Source organism: Aethalodelphis obliquidens, unplaced genomic scaffold (genome assembly GCF_003676395.1).
Source record: "Aethalodelphis obliquidens isolate GAN/ISIS:26980383/991018 unplaced genomic scaffold, ASM367639v1 scaffold4, whole genome shotgun sequence".
In the NCBI taxonomy this organism is placed as follows: domain Eukaryota; kingdom Metazoa; phylum Chordata; class Mammalia; order Artiodactyla; family Delphinidae; genus Aethalodelphis; species Aethalodelphis obliquidens.
This window is the reverse complement of record NW_020837948.1, coordinates 15,696,866-15,716,961: the sequence shown is the minus strand read 5'-3', so window position 1 is coordinate 15,716,961 and position 20,096 is coordinate 15,696,866. Positions and strand designations below refer to the sequence as shown.

The window sequence follows — 20,096 nt, the reverse complement described above, 5'->3', positions numbered from 1 at the left end:
GAACTCCCATAAAGTTAACAGCTGATTTCTCAGCAGAAATTGTACAAACCAGAAGGGAGTGGCATGATATACTTAAAGTGATGAAAGGGAAGAACCTACAACCAAGACTACCCGGCAAGGAGCTCATTCAGATTCGATGGAGAAATCAAAAGCTTTACAGACAAGCAAAAGCTAAAGAATTCAGCACCTCCAAACCAGCTCTACAACAAATTCTAAAGAAACTTCTGTAAGTGGGAAACACAAGGGAAGAAAAGAACCTACAAAAACAAACCCAAAACAATTAAGAAAATGGTCGTAGGAACATACATATCGATAATTACCTTAAACATGAATGGCTTAAATGCTCCAACCAAAAGAAACAGGCTTGCTGAATGGATACAAAAACAAGACCCATATATATGCTGTCTACAAGAGACCCACTTCAGACCTAGGGACACATACAGACTGAAAGTGAGGGGATGGATAAAGATATTCCATGCAAATGGAAATCAAAAGAAAGCTGGAGTAGCAATACTCATATCAGATAAAATAGACTTCAAAATAAAGAATGTTACAAGAGACAAGGAAGGACACTTCATAATGATCAAGGGATCAATCCAAGAAGAAGATATAACAATTATAAATATATATGCACCCAACATTGGAGCACCTTAACGCATAAGGCAACTGCTACCAGCTGTAAAAGAGGAAATCGACAGTAACACAATAATAGTGGGGGACTTTAACACCTCACTTACACCAATGGACAGATCCTCCAAAATGAAAATAAATAAGGAAACAGAGCTTTAAATGACACAATAGACCAGATAGAGTTAATTGATATTTATAGGACATTCCATCCAAAAACAGCAGATTACACTTTCTTCTCAAGTGTGCAAGGAACATTCTCCAGGATAGATCACATCTTGGGTCACAAATCAAACCTCAGTAAATATAAGAAAATTGAAATCATATCAAGCATCTTTTCTGACCACAGAGCTATGAGATTAGAAATCAGTTACAGGGGAAAAAACGCAAAAAACACAAACACATGGAGGCTAAACACTACGTTACTAAATAACCAAGAGATCACTGAAGAAGTCAAAGAGGAAATCAAACAATACCTTGAGACAAATGACAATGAAAATATGACAATCCAAAACCTATGGGATGCAGCAAAAGCAGTTCTAAGAGGGAAGTTTATAGCTATACAAGCCTACCTCAAGAAACAAGAAAAATCTCAAATAAATAATCTAACCTTACACCTAAAGGAACTATAGAGAGAAGAACAAACAAAACCCAAAGTTAGCAGAAGGAAAGAAATCATAAAGATCAGATCAGAAATAAATGAAAAAGAAATGAGGAAAACAATAGCAAAGGTCAATAAAAGTAAAAGCTGGTTCTTTGAGAAGATAAACAAAATTGATAAACCATTAGCCAGACTCATCAAGAAAAAGAGGGAGAGGACTGAAATCAATAAAATTAGAAATGACAAAGGAGAAGTGACACCAGACACCACAGAAATACAAAGCATCCTAAGAGACTACTACAAGGAACTCTATGCCAATAAAATGGACAACCTAGAAGAAATGGACAAATTCTTAGAAAGGTATAACCTTCCAAGACTGAACCAGGAAGAAATAGAAAATATGAACAGACCAATCACATGTAATGAAATTGAAACTGTGATTAAAAATCTTCCAACAAACAAAAGTACAGGACCAGATGGCTTCACAGGTGAATTCTATCAAACATTTAGAGAAGAACTAACACCCATCCTTCTCAATCTCTTCCAAAACATTTTGGAGGAAGGAACACTCCCAAACTCATTCTATGAGGCCACCATCACCCTGATACCAAAACCAGACAAAGATACTACAAAAAAAGAAAATTAGCGACCAACATCACTGATGAATATAGATGCAAAAATCCTCAGCAAAATACTAGCAAACAGAATCCAACAGCACATTAAAAGGATCATACACCATGATCAAGTGGGATTTATCCCAGGGGTGCAAGGATTCTTCAGTATATGCAAATCAATCAATGTGATACACCATATTAACAAGTTGAAGAATGAAAACCATATGATCATCTCAATAGATGCAGAGAAAGCTTTTGACAAAATTCAACAGCCATTTATGATAAAAACTCCAGAAAGTGGGCATAGAGGGAATGTACCTCAACATAATAAAGGCCATATATGACAGACCCACAGCAAACATCATTCTCAATGGTGAAGAACTGAAAGCATTTCCTCTAAGATCAGGAACAAGAAAAGGATGTCCACTCTTGCCACTATTATTCAACATAGTTTTGGAAGTCCTAGCCTTGGCAGTCAGAGAAGAAAAAGAAATAAAAAGAATACAAATCGGAAAAGAAGAAGTAAAACTGTCACTGTTTGCAGATGACACGATACTATACATAGAGAATCCTAAAGATGCCACCAGAAAACGAGCTAATCAATGAATTTGGTAAAGTTGCTGGATACAAAATTAATGCACAGAAATCTCTTGCATTCCTATACACTAATGATGAAAAATCTGAAAGAGGAATTAAGGAAACACTCCCATTTACCATTGCAACAAAAAGAATAAAATACCTAGGATTAAACCTACCTAGGGAGACAAAAGGCCTGTATGCAGAAAACTCTAAGACACTGATGAAAGAAATTAAAGATGATACCAACAGGTGGAGAGATATACCATGTTCTTGGATTGGAAGAATCAATATTGTGAAAATGACTATACTACCCAAAGCAATCTACAGATTCAATGCAATCCCTATCAAATTACCAATGGCATTTTTTATGGAACTAGAACAAAAAATCTTAAAATTTGTGTGGAGACACAAAAGACCCCGAATAGCCAAAGCAGTCTTGAGGGAAATAAACGGAGCTGGAGGAATCAGAGTCCCTGACTTCAGACTATACTACAAATCTACAGTAATCAAGGCAATATGGTACTGGCAGAAAAACAGGAACATAGATCAATGGAACAGGTAGAAAGCCCAGAGTTAAACCCATGCAACTATGGTCAACTAATCTATGACAAAGGAGGCAAGGATATACAATGAAGAAAAGACAGTCTCTTCAGTAAGTGGTGCTGGGGAAACTGGACAGCTACGTGTAAAAGAATGAAATTAGAACACTCCCTAACACCATACACAAAAATAAACTCAAAATGGATTTGAGACCTAAATGTAAGTCCGGACACTACTAAAGTCTTAGAGGAAACCATAGGAAGAACACTCTTTGACATAGATCACAGCAAGATCTTTTTTGATCCACCTTCTAGAGTAATGGAAATACAAACAAAAATAAACAAATGAGACCCAATGAAACTTCAAAGCTTTTGCACAGCAAAGGAAACCATAAACAAGACGAAAAGACAACCCTAAGAATGGGAGAAAATATTTGCAAACGAATCAACGGACAAAGGATTAATCTCCGAAATATATAAACAGCTCATGCAGCTCAATATTAAAAAAACAAACAACCCAATCCAAAAATGGGCAGAAGACCTAAGTAGACATTTCTCCAAAGAAGACATACAGATGGCCAAGAAGCACATGAAAAGCTGCTCAACATCACTAATTATTAGAGAAATGCAAATCAAAACTACAAAACTACAATTCAAATCACACCAGTTACAATGAGCTTCATCTGAAAATCTACAAACGACAAATGCTGGAGAGGGTGTGGAGAAAAGGGAACCCTCTTGCACTGTTGTGGGAATGTAAATTGATACAGCCACTATGGAGAACAGTATGGAGGTTCCTTAAAAAGTAAAAATAGAATTTCCATATGATCCAGCAATCCCACTACTGGGCATATACCCTGAGAAAACCATAATTCAAAAAGAGTCATGAACCAAAATGTTCATTGCAGCTCTATTTACAAGGACATGTAAGCAACCATCAAAAGAAGATGTGACACACATATACAATGGAATATTACTCAGCCATAAAAAGGAACGAAACTGAGTTATTTGTAGTGAGGTGGATGGACCTAGAGACTGTCATACAGAGTGAAGTAAGTCAGAAAGAGAAAAACAAATACCGTATGCTAACACATATATATGGAATCTAAATTAAAAAAGAAAAAATGGTCAGAAGAACCTAGGGGCAAGGCGGGAATAAAGATGCAGACCTACTAGAGAATAGACTTGAGGATACGGGGAGGGAGAAGGGTAAGCTGAAACAAAGTGAGAGAGTGGCATGGACATATATACACTACCAACCATAAAATAGCTAGCTAGTGGAAATCAGCTGCATAGCACAGGGAGATCAGCTTGGTGCTTTGTGGCCACCTAGAGGGGTGGGATAGGGAGGGTGGGAGGGAGGGAGATGCAAGAGGGAAGAGATATAGGGACGTATGTATGTGTATAACTGATTCACTTTGTTAGAAAGCAGAAACTGACACACCATTGTAAAGCAATTATACCCTAATAAAGATGTTAAAAAAAACCCAAAAAGGCACATGCACCCCAATGTTCATTGCAGCACTATTTACAATAGCCAGGTCATGGAAGCAACCTAAATGCCCATCGACAGACGAATGGATAAAGAAGATGTGGTACATATATACAATGGAATATTACTCAGCCATAAAAAGGAATGAAATTGGGTCATTTGTTGAGACGTGGATGGATCTAGAGACTGTCATACAGAGTGAAGTAAGTCAGAAAGAGAAAAACAAATATCGTATATTAACGCATATATGTGGAACCTAGAAAAATGGTATGGATGAACCGGCATTCAGGGCAGAAATTGAGGCACAGATATAGAGAATAAACGTATGCACACCAAGGGGGGAAAGCAGCGGGTGGGTGGTGGTGGTGGTGTGATGAATTGGGATATTGGGATTGACATGTATACACTAATGTGTATAAAATGGATGACTAATGAGAACCTGCTGTATAAAAAAAAAAGTGATCACATGTATTTTATTGGAAAGAAGCAAAAAAAAAACATAATAACTACCATATAAAAAAAAAAAATATATATATATATATATATATAGATCTTTAATAAAAAAATCAACAGAAATTAAAAATTCACCTTTGACCTTACTCAAAGCTAGATCCCTCTCCTGAGTTAACTACTGGTTTATTATGTAGCTTTTAAAGACCTTTTCTAATGCATTCATATGCTTCTGAATGTTTGAAATATTAAATATTTTTTTGCTTTATTGAGGTGGGTCTTTCCATATGTATGGATACTATATGTATTTGTGGAAATTGTTGAACACAGTTTTACTCTGTCTCAGATTGTATTTTAATCAAGGAAAGACGTTGAAATATTATAAAGAACAATGCTTGGAATACCAAAAAAAAAAATGTTGACACCAAGATTTATAAATTCGGAATTGGGGCCTAGTGATATTTTAATAACTTAAATATTTTTTGTTGTTGCTTTTTTTTTTTTTTAAATTAGGAGCCCATGAAATCCAGAGCACCACAACTACATTTGGAATACAGATTCTACAAGCAGTTAGGATCTGGAGGTAAAGTCTTATATTAATTTTTTAATTTGTAATAAAATGGATTGTCATGATAAGAACTCTGTGGTTTCAAAGAATAGTATGTTAAATTTAGTTAATATTAATCACTTCTTAAGGCAATGCTTAGTAGATATTTTCTTACTACAGTCTTCCCTTTTTATTCTAAATATGACATTTTTGGAGCTTTTTGTGTTGGTACTAATATGAATAGAGAACATTGTAAAAAAAATTTAATTTGAGAATATAAGGTGCATATAGTTTCCAAGTGCTTAGCCTTTTTGGTGGTATTATAGTTATTGAAATGATTTATGACATGGTGGTAGGCTGAAAAATGGCTGCATAAAAAATATCCATATCATAATCCCTGGAATCTGTAAATGTTACCTTATAGTAAAGACTTCACAGGTATGATTAAGTTAAGGATCTTGAGATCAGGAGGTTATTCTGGGTTATCTGGGTGGCCCCTAAATGCAGTCACAAATGTCCTTGTAAAAGAGAGTCAGAAGAACCATTAACGTACACAGAAGAAGAAAAGGCAAAGTGGCTACAGAGGCCAAGATTGGAGTGATATAGCCATAAGCCAAGGAATGCTGGCAGCCATGAAAACCTGGTATAGGATTGTCCTATAGAACCTCCTTGATTCAGCCTGTTGAAACTGATTTCAAATGTTTGGCCTCCAGAACTGTGAGAAATAAATTTTTGTTATTTTAAGCCACAGGTGTGTAGTAATTACAGTGGCTGTAGGAAATTAATACAGGTATATTTTTACATAAACCCTAAATCTAAGTGAGAATGGATATTTTGTGCCATTGGAAAAAACTAATGAGAAAATTTCCCTTTTTTCGTTGCATTTACTTTATGTTAACGTTTCTCTCAACTCCACTTTTTCTGTTCACTACTATTCTAACTGTAATGATTTTATACATACAGTTTCTTATCAAGTAGGGATATTTTGTTTCCCCAGATTTAATAAAATGGAAGTTTTTGATGTGTTTTTTGTAAGCACATGTTTACATTCTACTTGGTAGAGTTGTACATTTTTTAATACATTATCAATTTTGCATTCTTTTTTTTCCCTAAGAGCATACTTTCGAATGAGTAGTCATTGTGGGGACAATAAGTTGACATTTTGTAATGTTTTATCATTATAAACGTTCTATAATGCATGTTTAAGTCTGATACAGACAGGCCTCCAGGACTTATCAAAATTATCACTGACAACTGAGATGTAAATGATAAGGGGACACAATTATATGTGAAACCATACGTATTAGTTAGGACTGGCAAGTGACAGAAAGCCCTAAGAAGCTAAGTGGAAAAAAGAAAAAAAGGAGTTATTGACTATGTACTGTAAATTCAGGGAAAGGACTTATCTATAAGACATTGCAGTACTGTCATCAGGGACATTGTTGAGTTTGTCTTTATGCTCTGCCTTTTTGTGTGTGTGTAAGCTTTTTTCTCTGATTGGCCCTTCTTATGAGACGGCAAAGGTGCTTACCAACAGCCCAGCTTAGCAATTTTAAAAGTATCTGTTAACTAAAAATTTCAGCAAAAGTTCTAGGACCGAACCTTACTGTCTTATTTTGTGTCTAATGATTTAATCACTGAATTTGATTGCCCAGACTTACTCATCTCAGGCACTACCTGTGAAGTTCAGGGACTGAGAATGGGGAGAGGTGTTGTCTAATGGGAAATTGAGGTGTTAACAGAAGAAGGAAGATTGGATGCTGGGGAGATGAAAACAAGAGATCTATCTACTTAAGTAGTAAAACTATCATTTGGAAAAATAGGATGGAATACTTTAATTGGATAAGAATGAATAAGTTAATTTGGAGTTTAGGGAGTCATTGAATTGAATACCATGGTGCACTTACTTTTATTATTATATTCTTTACTTTTTTTAACTTTAAAATTTATGTCAGGGATAGTAATAATAAAGTGGAACATACATCTGTTAGCACTTGAATGCCAAAGGGCTGTTGTGCCCCACGACTCCAGGGACCGCCATTTAGTCTGCATATATAAGGGTGCTCCCCTGTACTCCAGGGCATAGCACGTACATAAATTGAAATATGAGTGTTATTGCTTGAAGGTGTGTGTAATGGTGGCTCTGAAACTCTGACAGGTGTGTATAGTTTTAAGTGTTTCACGTGAATCATGTGAATTTTAGTTACTTGTTAGTGTTTTTATCGATCATGAATTTTAAAAAATTTTTGCGTACTCGTGAGCTTTATAGAAAAACAAGAGTGTTTAATTGTTTTGAGGAGAGACTGATGACTTAAAAATTATTTGATTTTGGAATTGCTACTTGAAAGGATTGTATTTTCAGACTGCTCTTAATCATAAGTGGGGCATTCATAGTAATTTAATCTATAATTCTTTTATGATATTGTAAGTTTCATTTAAGTAGCAACTTGTTTGTTAGTGTTCTCTTTAAAAATAGATATACTGGGCTTCCCTGGTGACGCAGTGGTTAAGAATTCACCTGGCAGTGCAGGGGACATGGGTTTGAGCCCTGGTCTGGGAAGATGCCACATGCTGCGGAGCAACTAAGCCCGCGCGCCACAACTACTGAGCCTGCACTCTAGAGCCTGTGCTCCGCAACAAGAGAAGCCACCGCCATGAGAAGCCCGCGCAGCACAACAAAGAGTAGCCCCCGCTCTCCGCAGCTAAAGAAAGCCCGCGCACAGCAACGAAGACCCAGTGCAGCCAAAAATAAATAAATTTAAAAAATAGATATATTTAATCAATATTCAGAATATATAAAGACGTCCTAAAACTCAACAGCAAAAATACAAACAATCCAACTTTAAAGTGGGCACAGAACTTGAATAGACATTTTTCTAAAGAAGATAGATATACAAATAGCCAATAAGCACATGAAAAGATGCTGAATATCACAAATCATTAGGAAAATGTAAGTCAGACCCACAAAGACATACCACTTCACACCCATTAGGGTGGCTGTTCTTAACTAAATAAAGGAAAAGCAAACCAAACACCAGTGAACAGCTAGTGTTGGTGTGAATATGGAGAAATTGGAATCTTTGTGCATTACTGGTGGGAATGTGGATTGCTGCAGCTGCTGTGGAAAACAGTACGACTGTTCCTCAAAAAATTAAACATAGAATTACCATTTGACTCAGCAGTTCCGCTTCTAATTATATGCATAAAAGAACTGAAAGCAGGGACTTAAACAGATAGTTGTACACCCATGTTCATAGCAGTGTGATTTGCAATAGCCAAAAGGTGGAAACAACTTTGAATGGATATACAAAGTGTGGTTTTATACACAGAAGGGAATATTATTCAGCCCTAAAAAGGAAGGAAATTCTGACACGTGCTACAGTATAGAGGAACCTTGAGAACGTTATGCTAAATGAAGTAAGCTAGTCACAAAAGGACAAATGCTGTGTGATTCCACACTTTGAGATACCCAGAGTAGTCAGATTCATAGAGACGGAATTCAGAATGGTTGTTGCCAGGGGCTGAGAGGAGAGGGGAGTGGGAAAATATTGTTTAATGGGTATAGAGTTTCAGCCTGGGATGATGAAAAAGTTCTGGAGGTGGATAGTGGTGGTGGTTGCACAACAATGTGACTATACGTGATGCCACTGAACTGTACATTTAAAAATGGTTAAAATGATAAATTTTCTGTTATGTATATTTTGCCACAGCAAAAACAAATTAAAACAGATTTATTTAGAATTATTTACTGAAATATCTGTGAAATAATATACAGTTTATCTAGTTCTACTCTCTAGGTTTTGATTCTCCTGTAAGTCTTTCTCCTTATCTAACCTCCTTGGCAGTATCCCACTTTTCTCTCTTATTTGTTCACTGAATCTGTTACATATATACAGTAGGACTGTACAGCTTTACTGCAGTGTGCGTATGAGGGTTGACTCCTTATATTATTTATAGCTTTCCATAGGATTAGAGTATTGTTTTATACCATTATCAGTTTCTCTGATAACAAAAATTTAATGTTTCAAATGGTCTTGTTTTGTAATATCCACTCAGCATTTATTGAGTAAAATGAAGATCTAGACTTGGGAGTCATCAACACATAGGTGGTTTTTAAAGCTAAGGGAATGGATGAGGTCTCCCATAGGAGAGTGTAGAGAGTGTCAAGAGAAGAGGAACATAGGCAAAACCATGATGACCACTGCATTGGGTAGGAATAAATTTGACTGTCAGTATCAAAAATCATGACAGCAGTAGCTTAAACAAGTAAAGCAATGTTATGTGAGGAAAAATAAACAAGGAGTCCTGAAGTAGACAGTTGTAGGATTGATATGGCTACACAGAAGTAAGGAATCAGGCTAGCTCTAGCTTCTTCCTTCTGTTTTTCGTATGTGGCTTTCATTTTTATGATTCTGGATTTTTTTGTAACAGGAGAGAGGAAGGAAAGGATGAAATTACCATCTATATAAGGATAATTTCCAATTCTTTATCCCGGCCTTCATTCTTAAAATCTAGTCATACATGTATGTCTCTACTAGAATCAGCAATTCTATATACCCAGAATTTCTCTCCCTATCTTCTTTCCCCTTACTTTTCCAATGATTTCTCTCTCTTCCAAAAGACCTGTTTGTTTTTCTGGATTATCTTGTTCCATTAGTGGCTCACCCATTCAAGCTGAAAGTGTTAGTCACCTTTAATTTTGACTTTTTGGGATAATCATCAAAAAGATCCATCAGTTAGGTCTCTTAAGAGATCTGTTGACTTCATTCTCTTCTCCCAGTCTTCATTGTCCCTATTTTTTGAATTGGGCTTCTTTTTGTGCATCTCACTTCCTTCTTCCCTACATTCCTCTTAGAGACTTGTCATTTAGTATAAAGTCCACATTTCTTTCTCTTTCTATTCGACCCACTTTTTAGTTGCACTAAACTTAGTGTTCTCTGAATAGATCTTATTATTTTCATATATCCGTATTCTTCTTTCTGGAATGTCTTTCTTTCTCGATGAATTTCTTCTTTCTTCAGTCCCCAGCTAAAGTATGTCCTCTTTTGCAGTACATTTTCTGGTATCTGTTTCATTCCAGAAAAAGCTTCTTCTTTGACTTGAAATTATTTTGAATACATCTTCATTTTTCTTTCATCATACCATATTATATTTATATTTGCTTATGTCTCTCTCCTCCATTAAAATTTGAACTCTTTGAGGGCAGTGAGAATCATCTTCTTATCCTTGAAACTGAGCAGAATGATTGACAATTGTAGGCCCTTGGTGAATGGTTGAAATGGTAAATTCTTTAATGAGAATAATAGACTGTTTTCTATCATCAGATGTGAAGTTGCAGTACATAATCTCCAATATTTCCTATAGCTTTTTAGCTTTTGTGATCATATGTTTAAAGTTTGATATATTAATATTATATAAAATCATATTACATTTTGAGTTTATTCCACTTTTGACAAATAGACATAACCATGTAATTTCAAAAATTTATTTATTTTAATTAATGTCATTTGTATCACCCTGTGATTAGGTAAATTTAGAGATCCAGAAATAGAAGGAAAAAAAGTCAGTGATGAGTAATTTTTAAATGATCAGAAATGATAAACCAAGGGCATATGCAGGTACTTATTTAATTAACTGTACAATTCAGCTGCCTAAAAATAATCACTTTCTAGAGAAGCATAGGTTTTAATTATTAGAATTAATTGTTTTTTTTTAATCTACTTGAAAAATAGTTTAGTTGAATTGTTGATATGATACTTCATGAAAATGCATGGGACATATTTTGCAATGTATGGGGAAAAGTGTTTTGAAGATCTGTGATTCTGAATAATGCTTCTGTGTCTTAAATTACTTCCTTGACATCAGATGGTTTATATAGGCCATATTGACCTAATTTGCAATCATTTATTCCTTGGAATTTCTTTATCAGCTGATACTTCATCACAGAAAGTCAAATAACCTTTTTTTTCTGTCATAAATTACTATTCTTGGAAGATCTCTAACTATGGAAATGATGTTAAATATACTATTTGAGACTGTGCATATGTTAAATTGTTAAATAATTTTTTCTCAAGTGAGTGGCTTGCCTTTTTTTTAAAATTTATTTTTAACATCTTTATTGGAGTATAATAGCTTTACAATGGTGTGTTAGTTTCTGCTTTATAACAAAGTGAATCAGTTATACATATACATATGTCCCCATATCTCTTCCCTCTTGCATCTGCCTCCCTCCCACCCTCCCTATCCCACCGCTCTAGGTGGTCACAAAGCACCGAGCTGATCTCCCTGTGCTGTGCGGCCGCTTCCCACTAGCTATTTTACGTTTGGTAGTGTATATATGTCCATGCCACTCTCTCACTTTGTCCCTGCTTACCCTTCCCCCTTCCCATATCCTCAAGTCCATTCTCTAGTAGGTCTGCATCTTTATTCCCATCTTGCCCCTAGGTTCTTCTGACCATTTTTTTTCTTTTTCTTTTTAGATTCCATATATATGTGTTAGCATACGGTATTTGTTTTTCTCTTTCTGACTTACTTCACTCTGTATGACAGTCTCTAGGTCCATCCACCTCACTACAAATAACTCAGCTTTGTTCCTTTTTATGGCTGAGTAATATTCCATTGTATATATGTGCCACACCTTCTTTATCCATTCATCTGTTGATGGACACTTAGGTTGCTTCCATGTCCTGGCTATTGTAAATAGAGCTGCAATGAACATTTTGGTACATGACTCTTTTTGAATTATGGTTTTCTCAGGGTATATGCCCAGTAGTGGGATTGCTGGGTCGTATGGTAGTTCTATTTTTAGTTTTTTAAGGAACCTCCATACTATTCTCCATAGTGTCTGTATCAATTTACATTCCCACCAGCAGTGCAAGAGGGTTCCCTTTTCTCCACACCCTCTCCAGCATTTATTGTTTCTAGATTTTTTGATGATGGCCATTCTGACCAGTGTGAGATGATATCTCATTGTAGTTTTGATTTGCATTTCTCTTATGATTAATGATGTTGAGCATTCTTTCATGTGTTGGCAATCTGTATATCTTCTTTGGAGAAATGTCTATTTAGGTCTTCTGCCCATTTTTGGATTGGGTTGTTTGTTTTTTTGATATTGAGCTGCATGAGTTGCTTGTATGTTTTGGAGATGAATCCTTTGTCAGTTGCTTCATTTGCAAATATTTTCTCCCATCTGAGCGTTGTCTTTTCGTCTTGTTTATGGTTTCCTTTGCTGTGCAAAAGCTTTTAAGTTTCATTAGGTCCCATTTATTTTTGTTTTTATTTCTATTTCTCTAGGAGGTGGGTCAAAAAGGATCTTGCTGTGATTTAAGTCAGAGTGTTCTGCCTATGTTTTCCTCTAAGAGTTTGATGGTGTCTGGCCTTACATTTAGGTCTTTAATCCATTTTGAGTTTATTTTTGTGTATAAAAATATGGAACGCTTCACGAATTTGCATGTCATCCTTGCGCAGGGGCCATGCTGATCTTCTCTGTATCGTTCCAATTTTAGTATATGTGCTGCCGAAGGGAGCACGGCTTGACTCTTTGATGTTGCCCGAACTGTGTAGTTCTAAAGAATAATTTTTTAGTTCTAAAGAATAATTTGATAATAGCAGCAGTGGCTGTTTCTAAAATTAACACTTGTCATAGTATTGCCTTCTAAGAATTAAGAAAACTTCTCTTCATTCTTTATACTGACCCTTCTGCCTTCTTGGTTTATGTCTTGTTTATTGGTGTATTTAGCCCTGTCTCTTAGCTAAGTGGGCTTTGGTGATTCCATATTGTATGAACACTTTATCATACTGTTCACTTTTGAGAAAGGTTGTAGGTAATAGTATAAGCCTTTAAACATGGGTATATGCATTAAATAATTTCTAAAATTTCTTTCATTCGTTAAGTTGACAGATTAGAGTTTCTCTGACCATGTTTTAAGAACTTAAGAAATTCTGCTCTTTCTGTATATCTTATAAGTGTCTTTTTGAGAAAAAAGAAAGAAAATATTGTCAAAACCATGAAAGTTAACTGAATAAAATAATTAGAACATTACCTGTTATATTTTGGTTTTAACAAAAATAATGAAGAATACTATACAGGTGAGGTGGTGGTTAGTGTAAACTTATTTCAGCCTAAATAACCACCAGTTTATGTAGCAGCTTCTTAGACTTCCTTTTTCTGTATTAGCTTAAGTGCATTTAGAAGACATCTTAAGTGAATGTAATATTTCTATCTCTTTTTAGAGGCCTTTCTGTATGGGAATTTCTATAAGTTATGCATTGCGAAACTTTTAATAATTTATATGTGAATATGTATGTTGGTACTGTTGGATAGAAGTGTACAACATTTTTCTGTTAAATTTGTAGTTTATGGAGAATGTGTGTGTTTAAAGATGCTATGCATTATCAATATAAGAAAGAAAGGTTAACCGATAGTGGTTTTAATTTGGTTTATATGGTCCAGGTATTAGGACAGTTTATGTTGTGTGGTAATTATACTATTAATATTTTCAGTGATTAATACACAGTAATCTTACATAAAAAACAGACCTTATTTTTGAATAGGGTATAACTAAATGGTGATGAAGGACTTAATTTTCTGAAATACAGCATCATTTTTGTAATTCCCTATGTAATCATAAGAAGTATAAAGCCATGAAAAATAATATGATTTCATGTTTTATTTTTGATTTAAATATAAAGAAGCATATTGTGAGAAGAACGGATTTGTAAGCTTGCAGATTGGGGGTAAAAATGGTAAGAGAGAATCCATTTTTTCTTAACTGTTTATGCCTAAAGAGGATAGAAGCTGAATAATATATAATATATAATATTTATTCAGTATTCCATATATTATAATAAACATTACTTGTTTGTAGGTGATGTTACTTTTTAATGTCCTTTGAAATTAAGACTAATTTTTAAATGTGTAAATAGAGTTATCACTGAAAGGACTCGTCTGTTTTACAGTGGGGTGGCTTTTCCTTTTATTTGGGGTTAATTGCTAGAATATTACTAAATGTGGGTGATGTGGTATTTTAATGGAATGACTGTTACCAAGTTTGGAACTCATTGCACCTGTTTGTTCATATCAGGGCTTCCTAATTGGACAGAACAGTAATTCTCAAACTTTTGGGTCTCATGATCCTTTTAGACTCCTAAAACTTTTTGAGGATCCCAGAGGGCTTTTGTTATTGTGGGTTATAGCTATGGATATTTACCATATGAGAAATTAAAACAAATATAAAAATATTGCTGTATTCATTTTAAAGTAAAAACAGTAGTATTTTAAAATCACAACTAGCGCTATTTTCCAAATTTGAGAAAAGTGGCCTTGTTTTACATGTTGTGCACATCTCCTTAATGTCTGGCTTAATAAAAAACAATGGATTCTGCCTTCAGTCCATTGCCATATCACATTCACGTAGCCTCTGGAAAACTTGACTTTCACTTGTGAGAGAATGAGAGTGAAAAAGATAAATAACATCTTGGTGTTATTATAAAAATAATTTTGATGTCACTGCCGTCCTGAAAGTGTCTCATGGACCACCTACTCCTGTCCCTAAGTGTCTCTGGACTGTGTGTTGAGAACTGCTGAGCTAGAAGTATAAGCATTTGTGCTAAAGGTTAAGAATGCCTGAAAGCAAAACTTCCTTGGAAAAGAACATAGCCTGTGTGATAATTCTGTACTTAGTATTTCTAATCAGATTTTAGTTTTTCTTTTTTTTTTTTAATGGTCTTAGTTGCAGTACATGGGGTCTTCCGTTGCGGTGTGCAGGCTTCTCTCTAGTTGTGGCGCATGGGCTCCAGAGTACATGGGCTCTGTAGTGTGGTACTTGGGCTCTCTAGCTGTGGTGTACAGGCTTAGTTGCCCCGCAGCATGTGGGATCTTTGTTCCCTGACCAGGGATCGACCAGCGTCCCCTACATTGCAAGATGGATTCTTAACCACTGGACCACCAGGGAAGTCCCAGATTTTAGTTTTTCTTGATCAAATCTGTAGAGTTTAAATTTCCTGTTAAGAATGTTAATACTGTTGTTCTAATCCTTCCTACATGAACAATACTGGACCTGAAAATGGAAAGAAACATCATGATAATATTTCTTTTAATAACATGCTTAACTGTTGCCCACCTATAAGGAACTGAAGTACCAAGCAGTATTGACAGTATTAGACCTCCAAGTGTTATTTTCTGACTTTAATTAATTAATGTTGTTTTGTCACTTAAGTGGAATGCTGAAATATAAAATGAAGTGTTCAATTAAATTAATTTTGGGAGACAGATGGTGAGATTGTATTTTCATATAATGTGTGAATTTTGTATTCTTGCCCATTCTTGAGCTTTTCTTGGGAAAAAATATACTTGTCTTGAATATTGGGGATGCTGATAAGCATCACTGAAAATTAGTGATGTTTGAAGCTATCAGACTAACTTTCATCAACTCACCATCAACGACTTTTTATAGTAGTCTCAAAAATACTCTTAGAACAATTGGAATTGGGTGGAGTAAAAGTTTATAGTTGAAAATTCACTGGGTGTAAGAACAAATAAAAAAGCTTGCTTTTGCCCATGAGTTGGATTGCATTCGTGCAGTTCAGTAGCCAAAAACTTTGATCAAGAGACACAGCTGGTAACTTAAAACATTCATTACTCTTTGTTCTCAGCCTTCTTTCTGAGTCTCTCTTCTTTCTTGCCCTCTTGTCCTTCACCTCTCCCACTTTGAAAAACCCCTTTCTTGTGTATCATATTTATATTGATGTGGTTGTTTTGTTTGGTGTTTGCTTAGGGTACTCCTCAGCCCCTGTTTGTTAGTTGCAACTTTTCCTAACTCATAACAATTTAATTTGTTTGCTCAGTGTTAGAAAACTGCCCAGACTTGTCCTGGGAAATGAAATTTTAGTTTGGTCTTTACAGCGTTTGCTTTATATTCTTGATTTAAAAAAAATATATGACTCTTGATCCTATACTTCAATGATAAAATATGTGTTGAAATACATTAGTAGTTACGTAAGAAGTTTTTGCATTCATTGACTCATAAAACAATATGTATCTCAAAGAGTCAGAGTGAAATCGTCTTTTTTTTCACCAAAGATCTGTGCTGAGTCATGTTTTAAGGTAAAATTATGTTGCTTGATAAAGCTGAGGTATTTTTATTTGGATTTGAGACTAAATGTTTAATTTACTCAGTGAAATGTAATGCTGTTTATGAAATTTAGCCATCTTGGGTAAGGTAGAGATAGATATTTTTGAGACACTTTGAAACCATTAAAGAAAGGAAGTTTTGAAGAAAATTGAAGCAGTTCTCATTTGTCCCTTTATTGATCTTTTTCTTGGTGTTATTTTAGAAACCCAAAGTTATATTATGTGTATAGCTTGATTGAATGTACATGTTAGGTACACAGTAATTCTCTCAACAATGAGTTGGCTTATATGAAATACAGCAGATCAGATTTACTTATGCTTATATCTCTTCAACTCTGAGAAATTCTGTGTGAATAATTATGAATTTTGAGTCATGCTTAATAGATAAGTTTGAAAAGAGGAGACTTGAAGGTTGGGTAAAAGGAAAAGTTGGCAATTTGGATAGCAGAACTGTGGTAGAAAAATTTGAAATGCAGCCTTAGAAAAGCTCAAACAGTAAGGCAGAATAAATCTGAGCCTTAGAATGGATCCATTTCTTCTGTTAAGGACATATGGTAGGAAGGGAGAGGAAGCCAAAATTATTTTATAGGGCGACAGAGTCTGAATAGTACACAGTTGACCTTTGAACAGTGTGGGTTTGAACAGTGTGGGTCCACTTATACATGGATTTTTTTCAATAGTAAATACTACAGTACTATACAATATAAGGTTGGTTGAATCCGAGGATCTGGAACCACAGACACAGAGGAACTGAAATATGTATATGGAGGGCTGACTATAAGTTATACATGGATTTTTGACTGCATGGAGGGGTCAGTGCCCCTAACTCCTGTGTTTTTCAAGGGTCAACTCTACTTTGCTTAATTCCGAGTAGCTCCAAAATGAAGTTAATAGTTAAGAGTAGAAGTAAGGCTCTGTAACTTTAAATATTAGGGAGAGTATTTGAGAAATACTTGCTCAGTTATAGTTAATACTTGGATTAAATGAATGTGGTCTAAATCTTTTTCCAATTCAAGTTTTTCTTTGTAGTCCCAGAATAATATTTTTAAGTTATGTAAGTTTCAGGTGTGCAGCATTATAATTTGACATCTGTACAGGCATACCTTGTTTCATTGTGCTTTGCTTTATTGTGCTTCACAGATTTCTTTGTTTTTTTTTTTTACAAATTGAAAGTTTGTGGCAACCCTACAATGAGCAAGTCTTCGATGCCATTTTTCCGACAGCATCTGCTCACACCTTGTCTCTGTGTCACATTTTGGTAATATTTACAGTATTTCAAACTTTTCCATTATTATTATATTTGTTATAGTGATCTGTGATCAGTGATCTTTGATGTTACTACTATGACTCACTGAAGGGTCAGATGATGGTTAGCATTTTTAGCCATAAAGTGTTTTTAAGGTATTAATAAGGTATGTACGTGGTATTTTTAGACAGTGCTACTGTACACTTAATAGACTACAGTATAGTATAAATATAACTTTTGTATGCACCAGGAAACCAAAAAATTCATCTGACTTTATTTCGGTATTCCCTTTATTGTGGTGGTCTGGAACTGAACCCAAAATATCTCCTAAATATGCCTGTACACACTACAAAGTGATCATCAGCACGTTTCTAGTTACCATCTATCACCATACAGCTGACCCCCTTTACCCATTTCACCCATTCCACCCAACTCCCTTCCCCTTTGGTAAACACTAATCTTATCTCTGTATCTATGAGTTTGTTTTTGTTTTATTTTGTTTGTTCATTTGTTTTTTTACATTCCACACATGAGTGAAATTTTATGGTATTTGTCTTTCTTAACTTACATCACTTAACATAAAACTTTCAGGGTCCATCGGTGTTGTCGCAAATGGCAGGATTGGATTTAATTCTTTTTTTGTGGTGGGGTAGTTTTCCTTTGTGTATATGTACCACATTTTCTTTATCCATTCATGCACCCGTGGACACTTAGGTTATTTCCATATCTTGGCCGTTGTAAATAATGCTGCAGTAAACGTAGCGGTTCATATATCTTTTCAAATTGTTTTTGTGTTCTTCAGATAATACCTAGAAGTAGAATAGCTGGGTCAGATGGGAGTTCTATTCTTAGTTTTTTGAGGAATCTCTATACTGTTTTCCATGGTGGCTGCACCAATTTTCAGTCCCACCAACAGTGTACAAGGGTTTCCTTTTCTCCACATCTTCTCCAATATTCATAATTTTTTTCTTTTTGCTAATAGCCATTCTGACAGGTGTGAGGTGATCTCTCATTGTGGTTTTGATTTGCATTTCCCTCATAATTAGTGATGTTGAACATCTTTTCATGTACCTTTTGGCCATCTGTATGTCTTCTTTAGAAAAATGTCTATTCATTAAAAAATGTCCATTTTTAAATCAACTTGTTTGTTTTTAAGTTGTATGGGTTCTTTATATATTTTGGATAATAATCCCTTATTGGATTTACAAATATCTTCTCCCATTCAGTAGGTTGCCTTTTCGTTTTGATGATGGTTTCCTTCACTGTGCAGAAACTTTTTAGTTTGATGTAGTCCCATTTGTTCATTTTTGCTTTTGTTTAGAATTAGATCCACAAAAATATCTCTAAAACTCATATAAATGAAGTTACTTCCTATGTTTTCTTCTAGGAGTTTTATGGTTTCAGGTCTTACATTCAGATCTTTAATCCATTTTGAGTTAATTTTTGTGTGTGGTGTGAGATAGTGGTCTAGTTTGATTCTTTTGGCTCTAGCTGTCCAGTTTTCCCAGCACCATTTATTGAAGAGACTATTCTTTCTCCATGTATGTTCTTTGCTCCTATGTTGTCAATTAATTGCCCATATATTTGTGATTTTATTTCTGGACTCTCAGTTCTGTTCCATTGATCTGTGTGTCTGTTTTTGTGTGAGTTCCATACTGTTTTGATTACTGTAGTTTTGTAGTGTACAGTTGACTCTTGAACATTATGGAGGTTAGGGTTACCACTCTCTATGCAGTTGCAAATTCATGTATAACTTATAGTGGGCCCTTGGTATACACAATTCCTCCATATCCATGGTTCTGCATCCTTGGATTAAACCAACCTTGGATTGTGTAGTACTCTATCTAGTATTTATTATTGAAAAAAATCCGTGGGTAAGTGCATTTCAAACATGTGCTGTTTAAAGTTTTGCTGTAGTTTGAAATCAGGGAGCACGATAACCTCCAGCTTTGTTCTTCTTTCTCAGGATTGTTTTGGCTATTTGGTGTCTTTTGTGGTTCCATACAAATTTTAAGATTGTTTTAGTCATGTGAAATATGCCATTGGAATTTTGATAGGGATTGCATTGAATCTATAGATTGCTTTGGGTAGTATAGGCATTCTAACAATATAAATTCTTTCAGTCCATAAGCATGAAATATCTTTCCATTCATTTGTGTCTTCTTTGATTTCTTTCATCAGTGTCTTAAAGTTTTCAGTGTATTAGGTCTTTCACCTCCTTGGTTGCGGCGAGCCGCCTCCGACCAGCAGAATGACGAGTCGCCACACGC

The 20,096-nt window shown here is 35.1% G+C and overlaps 1 protein-coding gene and 1 non-coding gene across 10 annotated transcripts in view; one reads left to right on the top strand and one right to left on the bottom strand.

Moving 5' to 3' along the window:
• CSNK1G3 (casein kinase 1 gamma 3) overlaps window positions 1-20,096 on the top strand; it is a 131,077-nt gene that overhangs the window by 52,601 nt on the left and 58,380 nt on the right. For all 9 annotated transcript variants that reach the window (XM_027099148.1, XM_027099156.1, XM_027099097.1 and 6 more), the window contains exon 4: window positions 5,416-5,485. In XM_027099148.1, coding sequence (XP_026954949.1) covers window positions 5,416-5,485 — 70 coding nt within the window. The remainder of the gene's footprint in view (window positions 1-5,415; window positions 5,486-20,096) is intronic.
• On the bottom strand, window positions 12,872-12,978 carry LOC113617720 (U6 spliceosomal RNA). Its single transcript, XR_003431729.1, has one exon. It is a non-coding gene; the product is annotated as a U6 spliceosomal RNA (small nuclear RNA).